Genomic DNA, 24,150 nt, shown 5'->3' with positions numbered 1-24,150 from the left:
TTTTTGGATGTCATTTAAGATAGCGTAGTTGCAGCTAACATAATCAACCCTAAAAATATATATATTTTGATGCATCAGTAAATATAGGAGTCATGCCCATGATGACATGTAATACACATTCATCAAGATGCTATTTATTTGCACCAAATCTGACAGAAATGAGGGTTCACTCCGGCCCTGCAGTCAAATGACCTCATCAAATTTCTCTGAATTATGGGTAGTGACACTTTGCTCACACGTCTGTCTCGCTGCTCGGGGCGCCGTGTCAGTGACTCATGCCTCCCTCTCTAATACGCAGACACGTGCTCCTGCAGAAAGCCCCAGACTCACAGCAGCCGGACCACAGGGTAGCTGACATTTAGCAGTGAAAGAGAAAGCAGTGGGAGCTGAGGTGGGAAAAATAAAAAAAATAAAAAAAATGGAAGCAGCAACCACAACGGTGTTCATGACCTCAACATGCACAAAAGTTTAAAGTCAAAATGTAACTCACCTCATTCTTAAGCATTTAAGCAAAACGTGTGCAGCTCAGGCAATACCTTAATCGGTTTGATCAAACGTTTTGGTACCGCTTTATTTGAAGGGCTGTGCAACAGACTGACATGACAACATGTCATAGCACCTGTTAGGAACATGAAGGAGCCTTCATGAATATTTACAGTTGTTGTCATGAAGTGTCATTTGGTAAATGATGACACAATTAATGCAAAGTTGCTCTGAAAGTTGAAACTTTGCAATTAAAAGTCAATTAAAAGTGTAAATGTTGCATTATTCAGACAATAATGATCCTTTTAATGCAAAATTCTATTAAAATTTGCATTAAAAGTCCATTAAAATGTCAACTTTGCATTAAAAGTGTCATAATTTACCGAGTAAAACTTCATGACAACAGTCATAAACATTCATGAAAACTCCTTAATGTTCCTGACAGATGTTTTGTCATGTTTATGACAGTGTCGTGTCAGTCTTATGCACACCCCTTCAAATAGGGGTGTGCAGGCATAGTCATTTTTGTGCATTTAAGGTTCTTTTGTTTTTTGTATGACAATGGCAGAAATAGGCTTCCATTCTTTCATTTGGGTTCTGAGCATAAATTATGAATATTGCGCAGAGTTTGTGGTTGTGGTATTTTTGCTTAAACTATCTTTGAGTGTAAACCTTACCACCAGACACAATGGATCAAAGTAAATCCTTATAGATTTTTTTCCTCTACCTTTTCTCTCTGTATACACAAATGCTCCTATTGCAGCTGACATAAACAGGCTTTCTGTGGCAATGAAAAAAGGAGAAAACCTAGTCAACGGCTGAATATTTGATGATTCACCAGCACAGGATAAATAATTTAGCAATTGGCCTTTGCATGTCTGTCTCTCTCTCTCTCTCTCTCTCTCTCTCTCTCTCTCTCTCTCTCTCTCTTTCTCTCTCTCTCTCTCTCTCGCACTCTGCCGTTGGAGACAAACAGTGAAGGTCTTTAACCATGGTGTATTAAACACTAGTGATCAACTTTAAGATGTCCTTAAGCCATTTCTTCAGTGGAAAATGACCAGAAAATAACTTGTCCGACTGACCGGTTCCACCTCCCTTGCTTGGGCAGGGTGATTTAAAGGAAAGTCATTTGTGACGGTTTTACAATTTATTGATTTCTTCCCTACAAGTGCAAACCAAATGACACAGAACAGCACCGCCTCAGTGGGAGCAAACTGATCAGATTCTTGGAAATGTAGGTTTACATTTTTAAGTAAAACCTTACTACGTTCTGTCATGTTACAACTTGAAAGTCAAATTTATTTAACGCAATGCTATCTGTCAGACCAGCAGCACAACGCAATGTATGACTGGGAAGTGTGAAAGGAATCATTTGTAGCTTATTGAATTGGCCATAAAGCCAAAACAGACATGCAAAATTTTTATAAAGTGTGAGGAAAAAATTAATATTGCGCATTATAGTGTCTTTATTCTGATACATTTTCTCATAATGACACCTGAAAAATGACTCTTTAACCCACACATTTAGTAGTTTAATAATCCAGTTGGTTGGTCGTGTCCCTTATAAATGTTTTTGACTTTAACCTGTTTTTTAATAATAAATAATGAAATATCGACTGTTTTATGCTGAATTTAATTTGTTGGTGTAAAACCTAACTTAAGCTTTGCTAGGTTAGCAAAAAAAAAAAAAAAAAGCGTTGTTTTTAATCCTGGTCCAAATTATGACGCCGTTACTTTGTGTCATTGCCGGATCTTCATAAAATCACGGGATGGGGAAGCTGGAGGGGTGGGGCCGAAACTACGACATCCTGTCCGGACAGGAAAACAAACCGGATGCGTGTTGCGCCGCGTCTGCCTTCACGCGGCGTCCTGAATGATTTAAACCGTTTTACATCATCGGCCTCACCCTCCCCACATCCCTCGCTCCTTCCCTCCCTCCCCCCTCTCCCCCCCTCCATCCTGCGCTGCCTCCCGCTGATGCGCCGTTCAAGCAGCCCGGAGATGCTGCTGCTGCTCCTGCTGCTGATGTTGGCGACCGACTGCAGCATCCGACACGGGCATCCTTTAATCCGGCCGCGGCACAGTGAGTGTTTTACCTCCACTTCTCTCCCGCACACCCTCACCCAGCGACGACGCTTTTCCTAAACTTAGCTGCTATCTCAACCACCATCTCCCCCTCGTCGTCTCCCTACACGGCTGTTTCCCCATCTTCCTTTGTGCAGTCCTTTTTTCTTTTCTTTCTTTCTTTCTTTTCATGAGGGGGGTGGCGCATAAACTCGACGGAAACAGCTCGAGCCCGTACCGTTTCGCAGCAGGGAATTGTCGGGGAATTGTCCCTTCCCGTTTACTACTACACCCCACCCAAAAGTGATGTCTCTTTGCGGAAGAGAAAGGAGGAAAGAGTTGAGGGTGGGTATCGCTTCTCCCAGCGGACAGTAGCTGCAGCAGTCAGGCAGCTGTACTGCTTGTACAGCGAGACGCCCAACTTAAAAGAAAGAAAAGAAAGAAAAAAAAAGGTTGCAAGTGAGCATATTGGGGTGCGTGCAGTGGGGGAACAAAGTAGACGGAGAGAAAATATCTATCTATCTATCTATCTATCTATCTATCTATCTATCTATCTATCTATCTATCTATCTATCTATCTATCTATCTATCTATCTATCTATCTATCTATCTATCTATCTATCTATCTATCTGTAAGAAGGAAACACACTGTGCATCTGGATGCCTGCGTGTGTTTATTTGAGGACAAGAGCACTCAGACACTGACAGCCTCAAGCAGTCAAACTAGGCTAATCCCTAATGACATGGACAGATCTCTCTCTTTCTCTCTACTGCCCCCCTCTCCTCTCCCTCCATCTATCTGTTTTTTTATTTTTTTTTATTTGCCATAAGGTCTTGTCTCCTTTCCCCCTTCCCCTTCCTACCCGTTCTTTATTTTACTCAGTTGTGACGACGTGCTGTCCGTGGTGCTGAAAGCAGGCGTCAGCAGATGGCTCGGCGATACGCTGTAGCCAGACGGGCCTGTCACTGCTCAACAGGTGCCACAGACAAGAGGCAGGGATTTTGAAGACGGCGATGAACAAGGCCGCGTCGGGATACGTTTCGGTTGACGTCGTGCGTTTCGCCTTTCGTGCCGGAAAAGGGCTCGCTCTGGAGGCCTACCAGGAATTCGCCAGTTGATTGGTGACAGTTTGATCAGGCGTGGCCAGCAAGCGGGCAACCTCAGAGTCAAAGTCGCAATCTTTTTCCGATCAGTGAACAAAAACAGACAACATTTCCCGACGCTGACAGAACTCGGAGATTTAACTGAGCAACATTTGGATCTCGGGCCTTGCTCAAGCGAAACGATTCTCACTTAAATAAGAGGTGGTTCCAAACGTCTGACTGGTCACTTCAAAACTTTAAAAGGTTAACAAAACATGAACAATCAAAAGAAACAGACAAATGAGTTTAAAGAAAAAATTTCAAATCACCTCATCTGAGAGGTACCAGTACCTTACTGTCTACATTTAAGGACAATGAGTATTATAAATGAATAAACCGCTTAGATACAGTTCTAGAAGTGTCTTTCCAAAAAATATATATGTTAAGACTTAAGAAACATTCAAAAGTAGTTGTTTCTGAATCTGAGTTTGAAGAATAAAAATCAATACGCTTCGCATTAGTCAACCAAATTCTTAAGGTTGTCCTCCTGCATGGTTTAGGTGTTTTTTTTTTGTAGTTTCCCAAAACAATGGTACCAGTTTGTGCTGACAGCAATACTCTTCATTGTGGAAGTTGCCACTGAGGTCAGAAGGTTTTCAGTAGTAACAGAGCCTTCACCACCCAACACCAGAGAGATGGAGAGAGAGAGAGAGAGACTTAAGACAAATAACATGAAGGTTGAAAGATCTACATCAAAACTGTTTTGTTATTTTGTTTTTTAAACTCTCTTTGTGATTAAGACGATGTCCTGCATTCTCCAGGGATGTTAGCTGCACCACTCATTAATGTAAGTTGCAAAATTGTGTCAAGAACATCTCCAAAAACTCAAATTTTTGCCTCTCTTGTTGAGGACATTACAGGCACCTGTAAACTTAAGAAATTAAAAAAGACACAGCCCATTTCCTGTTAGGACTTCACCAAAACAAAAAGGATATGTCGCGGAAAGAAACGTTGAAAGGGAAGAAACATTAAGACTACTACGTTGATGTGATGAGGATGAATTTGCTGAGGCAATGGCAATGAGAGGCAGAAACAGATGATTACATAACCACCCAATTTAGCAACTGCAGTTTGTCTCCCTGAATATCTCTCACATAAAGTCCCAAACAGCCTCTGAGACACGCAGGTCTTCGCCAAGAAGACACAATCACACGCCGCGCCGGAGGTTTATGATTGTGTGCGTTCTAAGAGACGGTTTCAGTGCCTCGTATGTGTGTGTGCCACAGTGTTGACATGAGTGTCGCAGTACAGTGTCTAGCAAAAGAATGGCGATGTGAAAACTAGATGATCGTATCGTGGAGTGTGTAATGACGCCTTTTGTGCTTTCTAAATACATAAAGCAGAAAAGAAAGAGTATGGGAAAACTTCCAACCTATGAAAACTTGGCTGCCCACTTATACCGGCAGACCGGATATTGAGAACATTTGTTATGGAAGAGCAGTCTAGATGCTCACGGTAAGACAGGAAGTGTCGTGTTTCTTCGTCGTGTGGGTTTCGGGTTTTCTTTTTTGTGGTTTCGATCATATTCTTGTGGGTTGTTAATGTTCCGTTGGACTTGCTATATTCTGCCATTTTTCTGTTTATTACTGTTCTTTAGGAGCTGCCGTACTAGGTCACTCCTTTATGCTTAGTTTTTAGTTTATTCTTGTACTTAGATTACTGTCTGGCTTTTTCTTCCTTTTTGTTTCTTGATCATTTGAGTCTTATTTGATCTTCTCTGTGTTAATTAGTCTCCTCCTTCAGTCTCCATGTTTTTCTGTTCCCACAGCTGTACCACCCTGATTCATTTATCCGCTTCTCTGGTCTCTTTATAACCTTGCCTCAGTATTTTAAGCTCAGGATTTTTGTTCCGTGTTAAATTATTCTCTTATTTTCGCCTGACTGTCTGCATTTCGGCTCTGCAAAGCTAAATATGACAGGGGAACATTCAGAAATCCACGTCAGTCTTCAAATCTTTTGACAAAGTAGCCACAACAGAACAACTTCCAAAGAAATTCCCACTTGCATTCTGTTTCAGATAAAGCAAAAATAAACCTATAGATAAAATGCTTTGTGAATACCAACACAACGCCAAACCCCAAACGTGAAACAGGGCGGGTAGCGTTAACTCATTTCTTATTTCCCAGAGCTTATTAACATGCTCAAAACGAAGGAGGGAGTCTTTGATGAGGATTGGTCTGTTCTGCCGTACGCGGCTCCACACATGAAGTGATCTGCAGTCCGCTCTGAGGAAACCTCCGACCTTCAGACTCTACTAGTCGTTGAGCCTCCGTCCCATAAATAAGAATGCTTGTTTTGCTTGGTTTGATTTATGAAATCAAACCAAGCAAAGCTGCAGAAGGCCAAGCCTTGAATTTACTGAAAGCATTTCAGACGGAAAATCTTTTTTTTTCTTCATTGAAAAAAAAAAAAAGAAAGTCAGTCGTATTTATAATAAAGCTGAAGATGGGGACAAAAATGTGTCCGAAAATATTCTGCTATATCGCTGGCTTGGATTTTTTTTTTCTATTACAGTCTGGTGGATTTTTTTACAAAAAAAAAAGAAATCGATTGTTGATTTTATATAAGATACGTAAAAACTGTAGGAAAGAAAATTGGATGTGCCTGTTTGGAATCAGAAACGATCAGTTTACTATAGATCAGTCCTATTAAATTGCCTTGTTTTTACCTTGTCTGACTGGATACGTGGCAGATGCTACGGAGACACGTACGCACATAAACTCATATTTATGAATGGCTGGCAGACGCCCTCTCCCTTTATTCCAATCAGAGACTGATTAGGACTGACGTCAGAGGACCTGCCTGCACATAAAGGCGAGATACTCGCATTGTGTTTTTGCCTGTTTAATGTCTATAAGTGCACACAATGAAGCCTCCTGTTACAGTAAGGCTCTATACTGCAGGACAAAAGCAAAAGAAAGAAAAACAGAAATTAAAAAAGAATCCAGGATTAAACCCAATGTGTCTGATGGATCTGAGAACTACCACAACGTAGTAGTCTGAATATTATGGAATATTATGGTAACTCATTTTAATTTTTAACATGATAAAAAGTATATTTTTTGCTGGAGGTTTGCTTTGGCCTTCAAACGTAATGTTATTTTAATGACTGTGCAGCTGCATCTGAACTGTATCATGCGAAGAGCAATTCAGTCCAAACAGGAACTGCCCTGATAATTACCATAATAGTAATTGTGCTATTAAGTATAAATGTAAAAAAAAAAAAGAAAAAAAACAACAACCCCCCCCATTTTATTACTTTAATTTTAAAGCTGTAAAAATTCATCAGAGATTCTTACAACTTATGTTTAAAAAAAGATGATAAGAAAGTGAACGAGGGTGGAAAGAGAGAGACAGACAAGCACAAAGCCCTCAGCTGACAGCAGACTAAACACAGTAAGCAGGCCAAGCAGCAAGACCTCATTTGCTGGAAAGCCGTACGTAAGATGACAAACAACCCGCTGTCAGAGAAGGAGTGTGCAAAAGATTTGCAATTGAAATAAGAGAGACGGCGGGTAGGTTAGAGAGCGTGATGATAAAGAGATGCTCTCTGACAGACTCGGTCAGTGACAGCGATGAGGTGAACGACGCTTCTGATTGAACAAAAAGGGGAGGAAAATTTGAAGAGAATATTTCTCATTTCCGTCATAAATTGTTGTCTTGCGAGTAAACGTTGCGCAGTGAGATTTACACTTAAGCAGTAAGTAGTGCTGTGTAGTCTTTTTAAGTGCTAAATGACCTTGGTGTTCATTTACCACTTGAGGGTAAATAGAGATGTCACCATTATGGCTGGTGAGCTTGGAGCCCCGGGGAGTGGCACTGTTGTTTCTATTTATCTTACAGTCAGGGAGGCAGATTTACTTTGCGTTAAGCTTCAAGCTGCCACTGCGCTGCAATAAGGGAAGACAGAGGAGGCTGTGGCAGCCCAAACTGTGATTAATCAGCTCTGGAGACAGAGCGTTCACGCGGAGCAACTGGTCTGTTTCCTGGGATCATTGAAGTAGCCCTACTTAGTTGTTTTTTTTTTTTTTAATGGTCAACAAATTTAATGAGTTCTGAACTGTGGCCATCAGAGATAAAAAAAAAAAGACAGGATGAAACATTTGATCTAATTAACACTCAGCAATTAGCCAAATTACAAAGATGATTTGCTTGGCATAAAATATGACTGTGTGCTTCACTGTCAACAACCAGGACAGGATATTTTCAGTAGACTAAGCACTCAGAATTTGAACTGTTTTCTGCTCATTTGGTCATCTTTAGTGCACTGATTAAATGTATACATTTGATTTTTCTTTTTATGCATTTTTGAGAAATCCTTGACGATTTCTCTCACAGAGCATCCCTGCTCAGTGCCTTTCCCACACAGCCCCTCTAGACTAGCGGCAGCAGCAGTTGGCAAACACCTGATGGAGTCGTGTGTCTGCTGAGCTCTTCATACGCAGTCCAACGTTCCTGAGAACGGTTTTAAACGACTCATTGTTGAGACGACACGCTGAAGGTGGAGTGTTGGAAAGACCAGGAGCTTCTTAAAGAAACAGAGACCAATTTCAAGGCCGTAAACTGCAGCATCACGTTTCTTTTAAGTTATGTTTGATATAAACAGCGTTTAACTGCAGGTGACATAGTTACATCATTGTGTTATATAATGCCACTATGTGCCTTGAAAAAATAACCCCACTGCCTCTTTAAAAGATACCAAAATCAGAAGTATTGACCCATGTAACACTTCATTAACTAATCTCTAAATGCCAGAGTAGAGGGAATGAACAGTATAAATATTGAAGATTTGCTAAAAAATGAGTAAACTTTCTAAATTCACACTTCAAAAACTAAAATCCTGTCTTCAGAAAATGCTTATTTAGTGAAAAGAATCCAACCGTCTGTAACTGTCGGAGGAGACAAGTTACAAATATACTCCTGCTTCATTTTTTTGGGCCCTTCACCTCTGTCTGCTACTTCCTGTTGCAGCGTCACATACAGTTCCAAGAAAACACACTGGCGTTTGAAGTTGAAGTGTAACAACAATTGAAAAAAAAAAAAAAAGGAGATTTATTCTTTCGCAAGAGCTGTTAAAATTTAAAAGGATATTTACTGTAGTAAGGCCAGTTTCCATTTTGTATACGCTGAAAAACATATATCAGAAACAACAGCAGAACTGTGATGGATTCATGGATCCTTCCTTGCTTCATTTATTTCTCGGAGGGATCATATACCTCTTGCATCAGAAAAGCCCTCAGCCCGTCTGACAGCCCGTTAATAAAACGGATACGAGCGTCAAAATTCTTACAGAAAAATTAGTCTCCAGAGAATTTCGACTGACTTGAACAGTCGGAGCGTGGCCGATGAAGCAAACAATTGAATCAGTCTGACAGCCTGCAATTTCCCTTTTTTTTTCTATGTCAGATTCATTTGGCATGTCACAAAGAGATACAGTGGTCAGCCTGCCAAGGCAGTAAATCAACCACACTGTAACAAATGTTCGTTTGGCTGAGGAAAAATAAATGGGGAACGCCACACTCCGGTGATCTAACAGCCAATTAACAATTGTGGTAACAAATCTAGTGTGGCATGTTTCAGGAGGAAATTCCCTTTAAATACTTGCCTATGCGTATCTAACTGAGGAATATGATCTTTGATAACCAAAAATTGCGTTGTCAAAATATTTTACGTTTAAATAATGACAAATCTGTTCCATCTTTTTTTTTTTTTTTTTTCAAAACAGTCTGCCTAAATGTAATTAAGTAAATGTGCATAACTCTATTATAGAGACTGATAGCCATGGGATAAAGACATTTGCAGACAGATTGCAGGAAGCTCTAAGCGCTCATAAATCTTAACAGTGTAAGCAACCGACATCCAGCTGTACATTAAGGCACATGAATTATGCACGGTAATAGTTTCTGATTTAAATAAGCTGCCGTTTTTTTTCTCTCTCTGTGTGTATTCGTTTATCCAAAGTTCAATAGATCTGACATTATGCAATCATTGCAACTAACCCTATTTCAGAAACCCTTACAGTAAATCTTTACCTTAAAAAATAAAGCATGTGTTTTTTGAAAGAGAAGAGGGATATAGGTAAATTAACAGGTTTAAATTCAAACTTGAGCATTTGTAGTAAACGTGCAACAAGAAAGAGCATTTTGTATTTCAATTTGTGGTGTAAAATTATGATTAAATGAGGAGTTAAAACAAAGTCAAAATGTAATACAATTTAACAGGACATATAAGGAAGTTTTTTTCACAAGACATAGAAATATGGGTGAGAGATAGCACTAATATGAATATGTAAATTGAGGCTAATGCATATGAATGTGTATGGGTATGGATGACGTGTGTTTGGTGAGTCCAGGGCAAAAAAAAAAAAAAAAAGATAAAATGGAAAATTAATTAACCTATGTTTTTAGTTTTGATTTTGAGTTATTAATGAGGGTCCATCTGAAAACATGCTATGAGTTTATGGGGTAGGAGTTCATAAGTTTTTTGAGCATGTTAAGATTATTGCGGTACAAAAAATATGTGTCTTCTGCATTCCTTGCTTGCGTCTGATATCTCATGCTGCTATCACGTTGGAAATAAAGAAATAAATATTCACACCGGTGTTGAGTCATACCGAACCCTAAACAGCACATTTCGTATTTCTTAACGAGACTTGTGCCGTTTTGTCTGCATTTATTGAGAATGGGCTTTTAACGGGGGCCGGTTCATCTTCCCCAATCCATTAAATGCAAAGCAGGTTTCCAAGTTTGGTTTTGAGTGATTAGAAGGGGTCTGGCCTTTATTAGGTAAATGCAGCTCTCGCTGTAAACGTCAATGCGTTTGAGAGCTCAATCCAGTTATTCAACCGGCACTTTAGACTGCAGGAGAGACAGGCTTAGTCACTGCTGATGTGTCACAAGCATAGATGTTCCGACAGCTCTCTTATCAAAAGAGCAGACGCTCTAACACCAGTGGAGATGATTATGATAAAAAAAATTCAATTATCAATTTCCTTGTGAAAGCGCCACTGCTCTGCGTTTTGTTGAGGTATAGCACTTTGCAATGACACTGTATGAATAGACCGTGTGCAGCCATTCTGCTGCACATGGAAGCAGCTTTCTGATGCACCATGGAGAGGCTGTGATTGTTCAATTCTCTGTAATCACACGCGCTCTGCGGTCAGTGGGGTTGTACCTCTGGCCGTTTCCTAGGCGCCCTCCTAAACTGGAAGCTCTAGCACCCAACAAGTTACAGTAAACAAGTGCAAAATTCAATGGTTTTTTTTTTCCCCCAAATAGTTCAACATTGATTGATAAAAACGCAAATTTTTTTTTCACTCGACGCTACTCTCCTTGCAAACAGACACGACTTGTACAAGACCGTACGATCATTATTTTCACATACTTTTTATTTAAAAGCAATGTTCCACATGTTTTGTTTGTAATAGACAAGAAGAAGAAGCGACGTATCTAAAATACCTCACTGGCTGGATGAGATTTGACCCTTTTTGCATCAAGCTTGCATCCTAATGCAGTGCAATGCATTAGGATTTTGCACAGTCATCATTTTGGTGTCCTTCATCAGTGTAACTCTGTGGAGTGACAGAAGTTTCTCAAAGTAATCCATCATTTATATGCTTACATAAGCTACAATAAATTATAGTGGGGGTTTTTTTTGTTCTTTTTTTTTTAAGGCTGCCTTCTCAGGCATGGTAGTAGTTCACAGATTTTTCTAGCTGAAGAAGGAAAATACATTTCAAACTTTTAGTAGAATTTTAGAATTTTGCTCATTGATTTTGCTAAAAATGTCCTCTGCCAAAATCTTCCTCTCCCAAACCCGACCTGCATCTACTTAATAATCACGAGAGCTTATCTGATAGCTTTAAGCCCACTTGGCGCGTTGCCTAGACATGAAGCGCTCCGGCCCTCACGAAAACAAAACCTGGCTGACAGAAGGGGAAACGGCCTGTGGCAGAACACCAAAATCAGCAAAAAAAAATTCTCGCACTTCTGTGAATTTGCTCATGTTTTGTCATCCTTTCACTGACCCGTGTGCGCCGGTTTCAAGTTGAGATAAGTTTGCGGTGCCCTCCGAAAGTATTCAAGCCAGTCGTTTCCACAGTTTGTCAAACTGTAACCCGCAAACTTTATTGCATTTAATGGGTGGGACGGGGGATTCTGTGTGAGACAAAGACAAAGTAGTACGAAGAAGGAAGAAGAAGGAAATGGTGCAAAATTTTCATAAAAATGAGCTACAAAGGCTGTTTGGTCACTTTTTGCGTAGTGATGTACCTCAGTATTTCCAGTATTAATTACTGTCTATTAGGTTTAATCTAATATCTCTGAGTTTGCAGATTTGTTATGCTATTGCAACCACAAATCTTGATGTGTTTCATTGGATTTTTTTATTTTTGTTAATTGATACATGGATTAAGTCTTTATAAATAAAAATCTGAAAATGTTGGCACGCATTTGTATCCTGCCTACTTTATTCTGATACCCCTAAATAAAATTGAGTTCAACCCGCTGCTTTCAGAAGACACCTAATCGTTAAACCGGCATGGCTTCTCAATAGGTTTTTAAGTTTGGACTTTGACTAGGCCATTCAAACTAAACAATGATGTTCTCTAGCAAACCCGTAAGATCTTCACATAACTAAGAGTGAGTGGCGTTTAACTCTGCAGCTTGTATGCTTCATTTTGTTACAACAATAATAAATAATAATAATAATTAAAAGACCGCTGAAGCACTGAAGGTTTTAACTCGGCTCTTTTGGAAATAATGTTTTGCAGACATTCTCTCTAAGTAGCCTTTATTCCAGTCTTTGCTGCAGTAGTGAACAGGTAGGAACACCTGCTGCCGTCCTCCTTTGTTCAGCTGTTTGGTTGGTGTGTGCTTGTTCAAATAATATACAATCAGCGCGGGGCAGGTGGTGGTTACTGTAAAAGAAGCTGGGAGGGCAGAAGGGATGGGGTTGAAAGATGAACATGTAACAGGTGCTGTAAAAACTCAGCAGCTTGTGTGATTTGTTTTGAGATGTGACGGCCTGTAAATGGTCCGCCTTAGTCATACCACACTCGTTTATTAGCTTTGGTCTGTGTTTTGGTGAAGGTGATTGGATTCGTGGGCAGCAGTCAGTGTTTCAGATTAAAGCTGCTGGCGTCTGTGGAGCATCTCGCTGTGTTAAGCACCATCTTATTGACAATGCCACTGTAGTTTCCAATATCACACACACACAAATCTGTTTACTATGCTTTTCACTGTGTTGATGACGATCAGGTGCAGTAAAACCCTCTGTCTTGACCTGACCAGCTCGGAAATGTTCCACAATGACTGAGTCTTCAGTGTTGGCAGCGGATTGGTTGCATTGCAGGGTGGAGCCTTGGCGCCGCCGCCAGATGCTCCATCAAACTGGGATCTGGGTTTGCAGGCCAGTGCCTTGCTGACTCTGCGCCGCATTTATCAGGATCCTTCAGACTTTTGCACTACTGTGTCGGAGCACATCGTCTGGCAGGATGCAGTTCCTGCTTTCAGGGTGTGCCACTGCGAAGGTGGGCAAGACGCCAGTCTGCAACAATGTCTAGGTGGGTGTTTCTGTCACAGGCTGCCGAGATCTTTCCTGCTCTGCCTTTACAGATGTAAGTCAAGGAGATGAGATTAAGATTGATTTTGTGTTGGTCAATAATACTCTAGGTGGGTTTGGTGAAAAAGCGTGAATGTGTGTAGCAAAACATCTCACGTGGATGTGTGATACTCATTAGAGTGCATCGCATCATTACTTCTTCAAGTACTTTGACTTTTAAAATCAAAATTTACAGCCATCTTTCAAACATATAAAACACATCTCATAAATCGTCTCAAATCAAAGGTCAAACGCTTTTAGCATTATGATACAGCTGTTAAAAAATTAATTCATTTTAACACTTCACTTTTTAATTTTGCTGTGTAAATATGCTGACTTGGCTTGCTTTGCCAGCTCATGTTTATCTCAACATGTGCATACGTTGCCCTTGTGTCGGCTGAAGTGCTCCTACTCCACTCGACGCTCACCGTGACACTCACGTTTCGTCGCCCTCGAAGCCCTTCCCACCGCTTCACCTCCCCCTGCTTCCACTGAGTGCAGCTCCAGTAGCGGCCCCCATTGTGATCCGGTTAAAACAGCTGGATAATTGCAGTCATACCGTGGGTGTGCCGCACACGAGTGTTTGTTCAGTTACTTTGCGTTTGCCGCCTAAAGTAGATGAGCGCTGATTGCCGGTCCAGCGCCGCTCAGAGGGAGCGAGAGACGAGGTCCTCCATTTGAGGACTGTAATAGCTCTCCTTTCTGCAGTGTGCCTCATCTCATCATTATCCACAAAAAAACACTGTGAGAGGAAGGAATTATAGGTTACTCAGCAGTGTTTAATCGCTCCACTTGTTCGTTTACAAGCCTTCGCAAAAGTGTTAACACCCCGTGAACTTTTTCGCATTTCGTCTCTTCGACGCCGTTGGAATGGCGATTTTAATTTTAGTTCGGTTCGTGCAATGAAGCGCAAAGTATTGCATGACTGTGAAAACAAGCAAACTTAAAATTGTGACATATTCTAATTCTACCAAAATCCATTTTTTAAATTTATTCTTTGGTTTTTCGTTTTTTAGTAGTAATTAGAGTTTAGTTGTGTGTATTTTAATCAAGAGGCCCAAGGTAACTTTGAATGGGTTGCTAAGATGCAAAGCTCAGAGCGTTAATAGAGAATTCCCCTCCTAATCTGCTTAAAGTTGATCAAAACTCACGTCAAGGATACAGAAAACGCATAGAAGAATGTGTCTTAAAGATGAAATTAAAGTTTTACTTTTTGGTGTGCATGCAAAGCGCTATGTGTATTGTCAAGAGGGATGCTGCTACTTAAAGGGCAGTCACATTGAAGTCGCTCATTACTGTATGGAAAAAGTGCAAAAGTTGAAGCGGATTCTCTGAAAGTCACTGAGTAATGCTTAGTTTTAATGGGATATGATGTCAATAATGTCCTACTGCTTGCTGCATAAACATTTCGGTGGCCCTGTGCAACCATCTGTTTGTTTAGAATCACATTTAATTTGGGACATTTTTCGGATTTTATAAAAAAAAAAAAGATAAAAATAATTTAAAAAATCATTTAGTCTCTAAATAAACGCGGCTTATTTTAACATTTTTTCTCTTGCTTTTTTGTTTTATTTGTGATTTAACCACATTTAAATGTTCACACATATCTGCTTTCATGTGTGTTCCTTTCATTGTTTCATATTAATTAAACAATGAATGGAGCAGTTTTACCAAAAGTTATCAGCATGTGATAATTTTTATTTGTTGTTTTTTAGCAATCTGGGTTGTTTTTTTTTTTTGTTTTTGTTTTTTGTTTTGTCAATGACATCACTAAGAGTCGTCACTAACATTTTATAATCTCAGCCTGCTCAGTAAATATTACACAAGCATGTCCGTCTAAGTTCTTTGGTAACATCACAGCATGTAGCTACTGCTCTCTCTTCCCGGCGCAAACATTAAAAGGAAATGATGAACTGCGGTTGTCGTGGATGATCTTAGCTGCCATGGCAACAGAGCTACAGGGAATGGCCTTTTAATTTGGCTGCTCACTAATTAAGGTACAAATCATATGTGGTCAAAGTGAAAGTGCGCCTTAGCTTTTAGGCTTGTGTTGTGAAAATATAAGCACGTCTCACACAGTGACAGATCTCCCTTTTGTCTTTCAGGTAACTTTCTCTGTCATCATGTGGGTAGAACCAAACAAGGCCTTCCACTAGACTGCTGAGAAAGCCACAGAAAGCGGTAGAACATCCGATCCTCTTCCGTCACATGGACGAAGAATAACTTGGCCCGTCTGCGGAGAATTTCCAGAACCTGAACTGAAGCGTCAAAGAACAACCGTCTCGCAGTCTTCCCCATAAGCCTCTCACCCTTTGACGTCACGCCCTCGCTATGAGCGGACTGGTGGGGAAGCTGGACCCTCGCAGGATACAGTGGGGCTCGGCATGGAACACCTTCACCTCGCGCGTGCTGAGGACCAAGCCCGTGGAGTCCATGCTGGATTCGGCCGTGTCCGGCACCAGCTCCCACGGCACCAGACTGGCCCGGGTGTTGTCCACGGTGGATCTGGTGTCGCTCGGTGTGGGCAGCTGCGTCGGGACAGGGATGTATGTGGTCTCGGGGCTTGTTGCCAAGGAGATGGCTGGCCCTGGGGTCATTGTGTCCTTCATTATCGCAGCTGTGGCATCCATACTTTCAGGTGAGAGAGGATAAGCGGTCTTTTGGCATCTCTGTCTTTTACATACACTTGGGTGATTAAAGCAGCGACAGGATGCAGACATTTATACCCATTATTAAACCTCTCTGATTCACAAAGAGCCTTCAGTAAGCATTCATATTATTACAAGGTCAACGCCATTATCGTTTTAATTGGCAGATCCTCAAGGGATGCTTCACTACAACCCTACAGTTCTAATCAGTTCCCTAAACTCGGCCTTTTACTCCTTGCAGTATATCAAAGAGGGTGCCTGTGTGTGTGTGTGTCTTCTTCTCTTTACTGAAGGAGTGTGTTATGCAGAGTTTGGGGTGCGTGTGCCTAAGACCACAGGTTCTGCCTACACATACAGCTACGTAACCGTTGGAGAGTGCGTGGCTTTTTTCATCGGCTGGAACTTAATCCTGGAGTATCTGATCGGCACAGCGGCGGGGGCGTCGGCTCTCAGCAGCATGGCGGACTCTCTGGCCAATCACAGCATCAGCAACTTCATGATTTCACATATCGGCACGCTCAACGGCTTGGGTAAGAGGCCGCTTTTGGTTGGGCTTTATCTTTTTGTCTGTGTGTTCATTGGTTTTATTTCATGTTGGCTGATTCATGAATTTCATGAAATGGAAATGATAGTGACTGGTTGAGTTTTTAGTTTTGCCATGTCTGGGTAATCATAACACACAGCTTGTCAGTCACTGTCAGATGCTTCAAGGTTCCACCTTTTGGCTTGTTATCTTTGCTAACCCAGTTCTGAAAACGACACAGACCGATCCAACCCTGTGTTCGTTTGAAACAACAGGCTTGGTTTATGAAATATTTATCAAAGAGATGGTATTTTTTTGTCAAAGAATCAGAAAACAAGCCCTCGGAATGGAAGATAAAACAGTCCTGGTTGGAGAGGTTTAGGAAACTCTCTCCCTTGGTGCCTTTTGTGCACTTAAAAGCAGACATTTCTTGGTCGGATTTGGCAAAATTAAATATTTTGCATCCTGACGATGAAAAGCAAAAACTACACAAGCTGAGCTTTTTTTTTTCTTTTTTTACCCTAAATTTTGGCAGGAGTAGTTCTATGCCATCTTACTGCCAGTCATAGAAGCCAAGACCTAATGAAAACTAGCATCTGCTGCTCCATCTTAAATTATGAAAATAAATCCTCAAACATAGCTTTCCAGTTTGAAGCCATGTGAAGAAGGCTGCTCTCTTTGGTGCAAACAGCTTTGTTTCTGAGCCGTCGCTCCGTCAGCCTCACTGTCACTGACTTGTCGGATTCCTACTTTGATGAACACAGCCAGACTAAAGCAGTTCCACCATCTGACCCAAAGTAACCTCAGCTCAACAGCCAAACCATGTCGTGCCCTTCCCTTTGCACACGCCTCTGGCAGACCCAGCTGAATTTGCCAGTGGACACCGACAACGTGGTGGGAGTGGTCACATGGCTTGCAGCGTGGCCAGCTGTTCCACGGTTTATTTGAAAAGTGTTGTTTCCCTTTCCAGCTGGTGAATTTTTCCTCCCCACCCAGGGGGAGTCGTGGAATCTTGCTAAAAATACGCAGTTCTGGTGAAATGTGTGAACAGACTCCTCGTGTTCGTGAACGTACTCTTAATTTTGGGCCTTTAAAATGTCTGTCCAACACAAATGTAAAGATTTGCGATACACATGAATTAGTTACAAGCTGAAATTTAGTTTGCTTTTGTTGTTTTGTTTTGTACATGGAATCTTTAATCTAGTTGTTACCACAGCTGCTTAATGAAATACATTGATATATCATAATGCTTTGGGGTGTGTGCGTGTGCGCGTGTGTGTGCGCGTGTGTGTGTGCGTGTGTGTTACTTCTAGGTAAAGGGGAGCAGTCATACCCAGATCTGCTGGCCCTGCTGATAGCCTTGCTGGTGACAGTGATCGTGGCTCTGGGAGTGAAGAACTCTGTCGGCTTCAACAACGCACTGAACATCATCAACCTCATCGTCTGGGTTCTCATGATGATCGCCGGGCTGTTCTTTGTCAACGGAGAGAACTGGGATGAAGGGAGATTCCTCCCCTTTGGCTGGTCAGGGGTACGCATGCACACTCGCAGCCGCACTTATCGCCATTGATGCATGGATTTTGATTCTGCAGTAAGACCCGATTTTTTTTTGACATGTTTACCACGGGCGCTCATGAATGCGAGTGACAATGTGTCAACTACAATCCGAAGCGTCCAAGTGCATGCAGGGCCGGCCATCTTTTTATGAGCTACGCTTTCGTTTTGTGTGGTGGTGCAGGTGATGCAGGGTGCAGCCACCTGCTTCTATGCCTTCATCGGGTTTGACATCATCGCTACAACAGGAGAAGAGGCCAAAAGCCCCAACACCTCCATCCCCTACGCCATCACTGCCTCACTCATCACCTGCCTCACTGCCTACGTCTCCGTGAGTTACTTCAATTTGTAATTCTCTAAGAGTATTTTGGACTCAACTTTTGCTTCTTTCTTTTTTCTTTATCAAGCATCACTGCTGCAGTTTTTGTTTTTTGGAATTTTTTTTATTATTCCCTTCATAATTTTCTTCTGAAAACCACATTATCACCATGGTTGCCATTAATGACTACGCCAAATTCAATTAAGAAGTCTAAGTAAGGATGATTTGATCATCCTCACTTATGGTGTTATGTCTGTGTGTAATTTTAAAGGAAATCAAAATGTGATATCCTAACTTTTTTTCCCCACATCAGTTTTTAGAAGAAAAGAAAAGTCTTTATTTTTATTGCTTACTTATGTCACTTTAATCTTACTTGTACGCCTCAGTACAACATTAATACGTCTAAATATTATAGCAAAAACATATGGATACGGGTGTCCTGCGTTTTTCTCATTTCTGTATAGACAAAGCAATGTTTTACTTCCAGTTATAAATTCATATTTATTCCTGATCTTCACATCCTAAATTTCAACTTATACTTTCAGTTCCCATGAATCCTATGAGTACGAACTGAGAAGGTCGTCCCGAATGTCGTATTCCAGACAGAGAGAAGAAAAGAGCCAAATGTGGCAGAGTGCATCTCCACCACAATCATGTATTCAGCTCAGACAACACAGGGTCGCCTTGTGTGTAGTGAGTGGATGTTGCTGTGGGTTCTGGGGAATATCAACCAATTAAAACACAAGATTTTTTATTTTATTTTATTTTTTTCAGATTTTACCTGAAGCAAAGATTACATCAGTTTTAGATCGTGTCTCCCTGTCACATCAGCTTCCACACGTTACCCCTACCATGAGCTCGGAAAAATGTTTTCCCCCTATTTTTAACCTCTGCCTGTCTTTGATCTGCCTCACGCTGCCGGCATCCGGGAGAAACGTTCCTGCTCCCGCGAGGCTTCTGTAGATCCAGAGTGAAGTTACTGACTCAATTCTTTGGCGACAGAGATTCTGAAATATGCTGGAGTTACAGACCGTAGCAAACTTTTTCATTTCTACAACGGTAGAAATTCTTATTTTCACTTGTTTCTCTGATGAGTATTCCAGGTATAGTTATTCATAACCATATTATTTAGTTGTTGTTATTAAATGACTCATAATGGCAGTCAGGAACAAACTGTTCTTTTACAAAAAAAAAATAATAATAAATGGATCAAATTTGAGTTTAAGCTTGATGGCTGAGGTCTTCTTTATACTTTGTCTTGAAACACAGACGGGCTTTTTTATAGTAAATGCTTTCTAATATTGGTTGTTTTGTAAATGTTAATTGGCTTATGGATAATATCTACTGAAACAACCATAGCATAACATGATAGGTCGATAAGTTTTCTTATGACGGAAGATTTTTAGAATGGATCTTGAGAAAAATGCTAAAATTCTAAGATTTTAGGGAATAACTGTGATGATTTTATGCTTTAAAGCATAAAATCATCACAGTTATTCCCTAAAATCTAAAGTTTAGAATCTCGATTGCGCTGACTAAGGGAAGTGAGATCCTACATAGTCTGTGTTTACTGGTGAGGACTTCACTGCTCCAGCTTGACTGAAGGATTAGGTGATCATTAGGGTCATTATTAGGGTCATTAAAATTTAAGAATGGTCAAAAACTGCACAGCTCCAAAGCGTTATCCCTAATTTTCCTTCCGATGAGTTACAGTTACCTTTAGCAACTATATTTTTAGCAATTCCATCTGCATCTAATGTAAAACAGGAGACGGGACTCTGTTGTGCTAATATTAACTATGTTCAATAGTGGTGCCAAACCTAAGAGTACAATCAATCAATAATAATTTTTTTGCCAGACTTACTGACACTATGCTAAAGATTCAGCAGGTTTTATTGCAGTAGAATAACGTCACGCTGAAAATTTCTTTAATTTTAAGCACATTTCTGATGTAATTTTCAACCATAAAATTAAATGCATCACCCCTGCTGCTGTTAATATTTTGTACAGCCATGTATGCCATAACACCTGACAAGGTATCAGGCGCTTTTCTACATTTTTATGCTAGCATTATTCATTTATTTCATTTTAACCACCTCGACTTGTGTGGTGATGAGGTAAACATGTCGGTCTTCTGGTTGTTTTAAACTTTTTATTATTATTGCTCTGGCTGTGGATATAGGCAAGATTAATAAAGCACATATTGTCATTCCAACAGTTTCTCACTTACTGTAGGCAACATAGGTCTTCCTTGATGTTCTTTTATATTTCCTGTTTTGGGGAGTTGTTAAAAAGTATGTGCCTTTCTCTTACACAATATTTAAACTCCAGAGAAACAGAAAGTTTAGGTTGACTCTAATCAACCTAAACAGTCAAGTAATATAAAAAAAAAGTCAATGAAAACATGCAATAAATGCTAGTAAGTGAGTTTTTCACCAAAAGAATATTTGTTTCTTAATTTTCTTCCTGATTAAATAAATGCCCTGAAACTAAAATAATTTTAAAAAATAATGATTTCAGGGTGACATTAAGCCTGTTAACGTGTCTAACATATTTATCAGAGGTACCAATAAATGTGCCGTCACCTATAATCCAACGTGTATGCTCGCTGAGCTATTAGTAGTTTCCAAACAGAGCAGTGGTGTAAAAATGTGCTAATGACATTTCCTGCCAGGGGGGCTAAATCTTTAACTGAAACCCATTTCTTTATTTCAGCTGTGTGGGGTTCATCTTTCTAATCACTCTCTCTTTTCTGTAGCGGTTATGCAAATCCAGCTCTTTTGCAGCACAGCAACTGTGACAGATGGCCCTGCGTGATTTCACACATCAGACGCAAGGACAAAAACATCCAGACAAGACACACAGAAACAGAGCGAATAATGACTAATGAGCAATTTGCATGCGATGGGGAGAGCTGAGCACGATATTACTGTAAAGCCAAACTGTAAGACTGTAGTTCTCATTCAGCAGCAGCTAGAGTCTAATAAAATGTCCTTCGACTGAGTCAGAAAAGGACCTTGCAAAAAAATGTTCTCTCTCATGAAAGGTTTTTGCTTCATATTTCAGTAAGAATTTGACGGTTTTTGTGTATTTTTGCATTGTAAAATGGTTAAATGTCCTCATGTTTGTCAAAAGCTAAAGGTTGCAGCATTCTCATGCACTATAGCAACACCGTATTTGTGCCTTTCCTTCAGGTCTCTGTGATACTGACGCTTATGGTCCCGTACAATGAAATCGATGCAGACGCCCCGCTGATGGAGATGTTCTCCATGCACGGCTGCATGTTCGCAAAATACATAGTTGCTGTGGGGTCCATAGCTGGACTCACTGTGTCCCTCCTGGGCTCCCTGTTTCCCATGCCGAGGGTCATCTATGCTATGGCAGGGGATGGTCTTCTGTTTAAGTAAGTCTATGCTCTTGCTGTATGTCGTTTAGTTTTCGTGCCTGGAGAAACGACACATCTTTACCGCTCTGTGTGTGTAGGTTCCTGGCCAACGTTTCTTCATACACGGAAACCCCTGCTGTGGCCTGTGTGGTGTCTGGGTTTCTGGCTGCCCTTCTGTCCCTTCTGGTCAGCCTCAGAGACCTGATAGAAATGATGTCCATTGGCACCTTGCTGGCCTACACTCTAGTGAGTGATAAGTACCGGTGCTTGGAACGTGTTTTTATATGTGTAATATCTAACCACAAAAGAGGACGCGTTCTTTTTCTGCTTTTGTCCTTCTTAACTTTCAATTCTTTAGCTGCTTTGGATTCCGTAACTAAACTTATGCCTTGTTTGCATTGAGCCGTATGGAGCCTGAGTTGGTGGGGTTCGCCATTTTATGGCCCGGCATATTCAGGAGAGCTTTCCACCACCAGCAGGCAGGGTTAAACCCAAATACGGTTAAACCCGGTGCATCGTACTAGTGTAACAACACACCTAATGCACTAGCATGTCTCGTACTTGCTGCAAGCAGTGGCGTTTTTCTGTCCTCCAATTAATGGACTTCTCTCTCTCTCTCTGCGCAGGTAAGCCTTTGCGTGCTCCTGTTGCGTTACCAACCCGAGGGCGACATCCACGGCTTTGTGAACTTTCTCTCCGAGGAGCAGAACAAGAAGAAAAAGGAAGGCATTCTGGCCGAGTGCGAGAAAGACGCTTGCTCGCCGACCAGCGAGGCCGACGAGTACGGCGGTCAGATCACGAACACCTGCGGGGCCAAAAACCTGCCGTCGCTGGGCGACAACGAGATGCTGATTGGGAAACCGGACAAAAATGCGTACAGCGCCAGCCATCCCAACTACGGCACGGTGGATATGGCAACCGGCATCGAAGCAGAGGAGTCAGAAGGAGGGATGTCTCGACGGCTCAAGAAGCTGATCGGACCTCGCTACTACACGCTGAGAATCCGTCTAGGCCTCCCTGGGAAAATGGACAGGCCAACTCTGGTCACGGGGAAAACCGTCACCGTGTGCGTGCTGCTGCTGTTCGTCTTGTTCTTCGCTTTCTGCTCCTTCATCATTTTTGGTAGGAATAAATCAGCGATGCTTTCGTCCGAGGTACGAGGGTCCAATCACAGTTTGTTCCCTCTGTTTCAGGAGCTGACTTTATCACAGAAGGTCGTTGGTGGGCCTTGCTCCTACTAATCTTCTTCATCATCTTCATTGCCCTGCTGATCATCATCATCCTCCAGCAGCCAGAAAACCCTAAGCGGCTGCCTTACATGGCTCCCTGTGTGCCATTCGTACCTGCTTCAGCCATGCTGGTCAACATCTACCTCATGCTTAAGCTCTCTGCCATCACCTGGATCCGATTTTCAATCTGGTGCCTCATTGGTAAGCAGACACTTTCACGAAGACTTTTTGTTTGCCAGAAAAAAAAAAAAAAGTCTGATACGGAGAGAATCCAGGTATTATCCAGGACAGATGGAAACCAATGTTTTGGTTTCAAGCAATAACTCTGCTCAGATTGCTTCCAATAACAGAAGATATTATTCATTTAATGGCTCAATTTGCCAAGAAACCCCAACGTTTATTTCTTTAGCCGGAACAAAAGCGTATCGGGTTTTCTTTTCATTTCTTCCTCGGTTGTAAGCTAATTTTTTAAACTTTATTGAGTAAACCTGTAGTTTTCTCTATTTTTCTTGTTTTCTCAGATTTGATGACGTTTTGGCTGTAATCTCAAATTTATGTTATTGGCAGAGTACACAACCCAGTGGCAAGTTTACCAAATAAGGTGTAAAAAATGTGGCACTCGTAGAATCAAAGCCAACAATAATCTATTCTTTCTTATTATTCGTTGTAAATACGCTGAGTTCAGTTAGATTTAACGGGGCCACCTGTGAGCAGAAATGTTTTAAGTCTTGCCACATATTCTTGATATAATTTTGTTCTGGACTTTAACTAGACCATCCCAACACAGGCGGACGATTTGATCTAAACAATTCCATTACATAACTTGTATGTCTGAGGTCGTCGTCCTGCTCGAGGCGAGCCACTGCCCAAATCACAATCATTTAGCAACTTTTTTCCAAGCTTTCTTTCAGGATTACCTTGTATTCCATTCAGTTCAACTTTGTATCAGTTTACACCAGCTTTCCAGTTCTTCACGTTGTTTCATACAAACACAAAGCAGTTGCTCTGGGTAATGCGCAGTGCAAATTATGCGTTAAGGACAAAAAAGTAAATTTGTGTTTAACCAAAGCTCCTTGTTCCACTTGTTTGTTGTGCAGCCAATCTGGTTTGTAGCAAACTGCACACTTTGATATCCTTTGTGTCGGAACATAAAATCCCATTTAAACACATTGAAGTTTGTGATTGTAATGTGACAAAAGGTG

The 24,150-nt window shown here is 41.1% G+C and overlaps 1 protein-coding gene across 4 annotated transcripts in view; it reads left to right on the top strand.

Annotated features, from left to right (window-relative positions):
- Positions 1 to 2,283: 2,283 nt before the first annotated feature.
- The window catches only part of slc7a14a (solute carrier family 7 member 14a), a 28,540-nt gene continuing 6,673 nt past the window's right edge, over positions 2,284 to 24,150 (top strand). The window contains exons 1-10 of one of the 4 annotated variants that reach the window (XM_008399181.3): positions 2,284 to 2,566; positions 2,743 to 2,892; positions 15,396 to 15,928; positions 16,232 to 16,468; positions 17,775 to 17,992; positions 18,200 to 18,346; positions 21,529 to 21,737; positions 21,818 to 21,965; positions 22,346 to 22,841; positions 22,913 to 23,149. In XM_008399181.3, the coding sequence (XP_008397403.1) occupies positions 15,622 to 15,928; positions 16,232 to 16,468; positions 17,775 to 17,992; positions 18,200 to 18,346; positions 21,529 to 21,737; positions 21,818 to 21,965; positions 22,346 to 22,841; positions 22,913 to 23,149 (1,999 nt within the window). In that variant the 5' untranslated portion in view covers positions 2,284 to 2,566; positions 2,743 to 2,892; positions 15,396 to 15,621. Of the gene's footprint in view, positions 2,567 to 2,742; positions 2,893 to 15,112; positions 15,288 to 15,375; positions 15,929 to 16,231; positions 16,469 to 17,774; positions 17,993 to 18,199; positions 18,347 to 21,528; positions 21,738 to 21,817; positions 21,966 to 22,345; positions 22,842 to 22,912; positions 23,150 to 24,150 lie in introns of those variants that run through there. The other 3 variants (XM_008399180.3, XM_081603097.1, XM_081603098.1) reach the window with 3 other exon arrangements.

Source organism: Poecilia reticulata, chromosome 22, assembly GCF_904066995.2.
Source record: "Poecilia reticulata chromosome 22, P_reticulata-male-v2, whole genome shotgun sequence".
NCBI classification, from domain to species: domain Eukaryota; kingdom Metazoa; phylum Chordata; class Actinopteri; order Cyprinodontiformes; family Poeciliidae; genus Poecilia; species Poecilia reticulata.
Note: the sequence above shows the minus strand (reverse complement) of the source record. Positions and strands in the feature narration are given on the sequence as shown.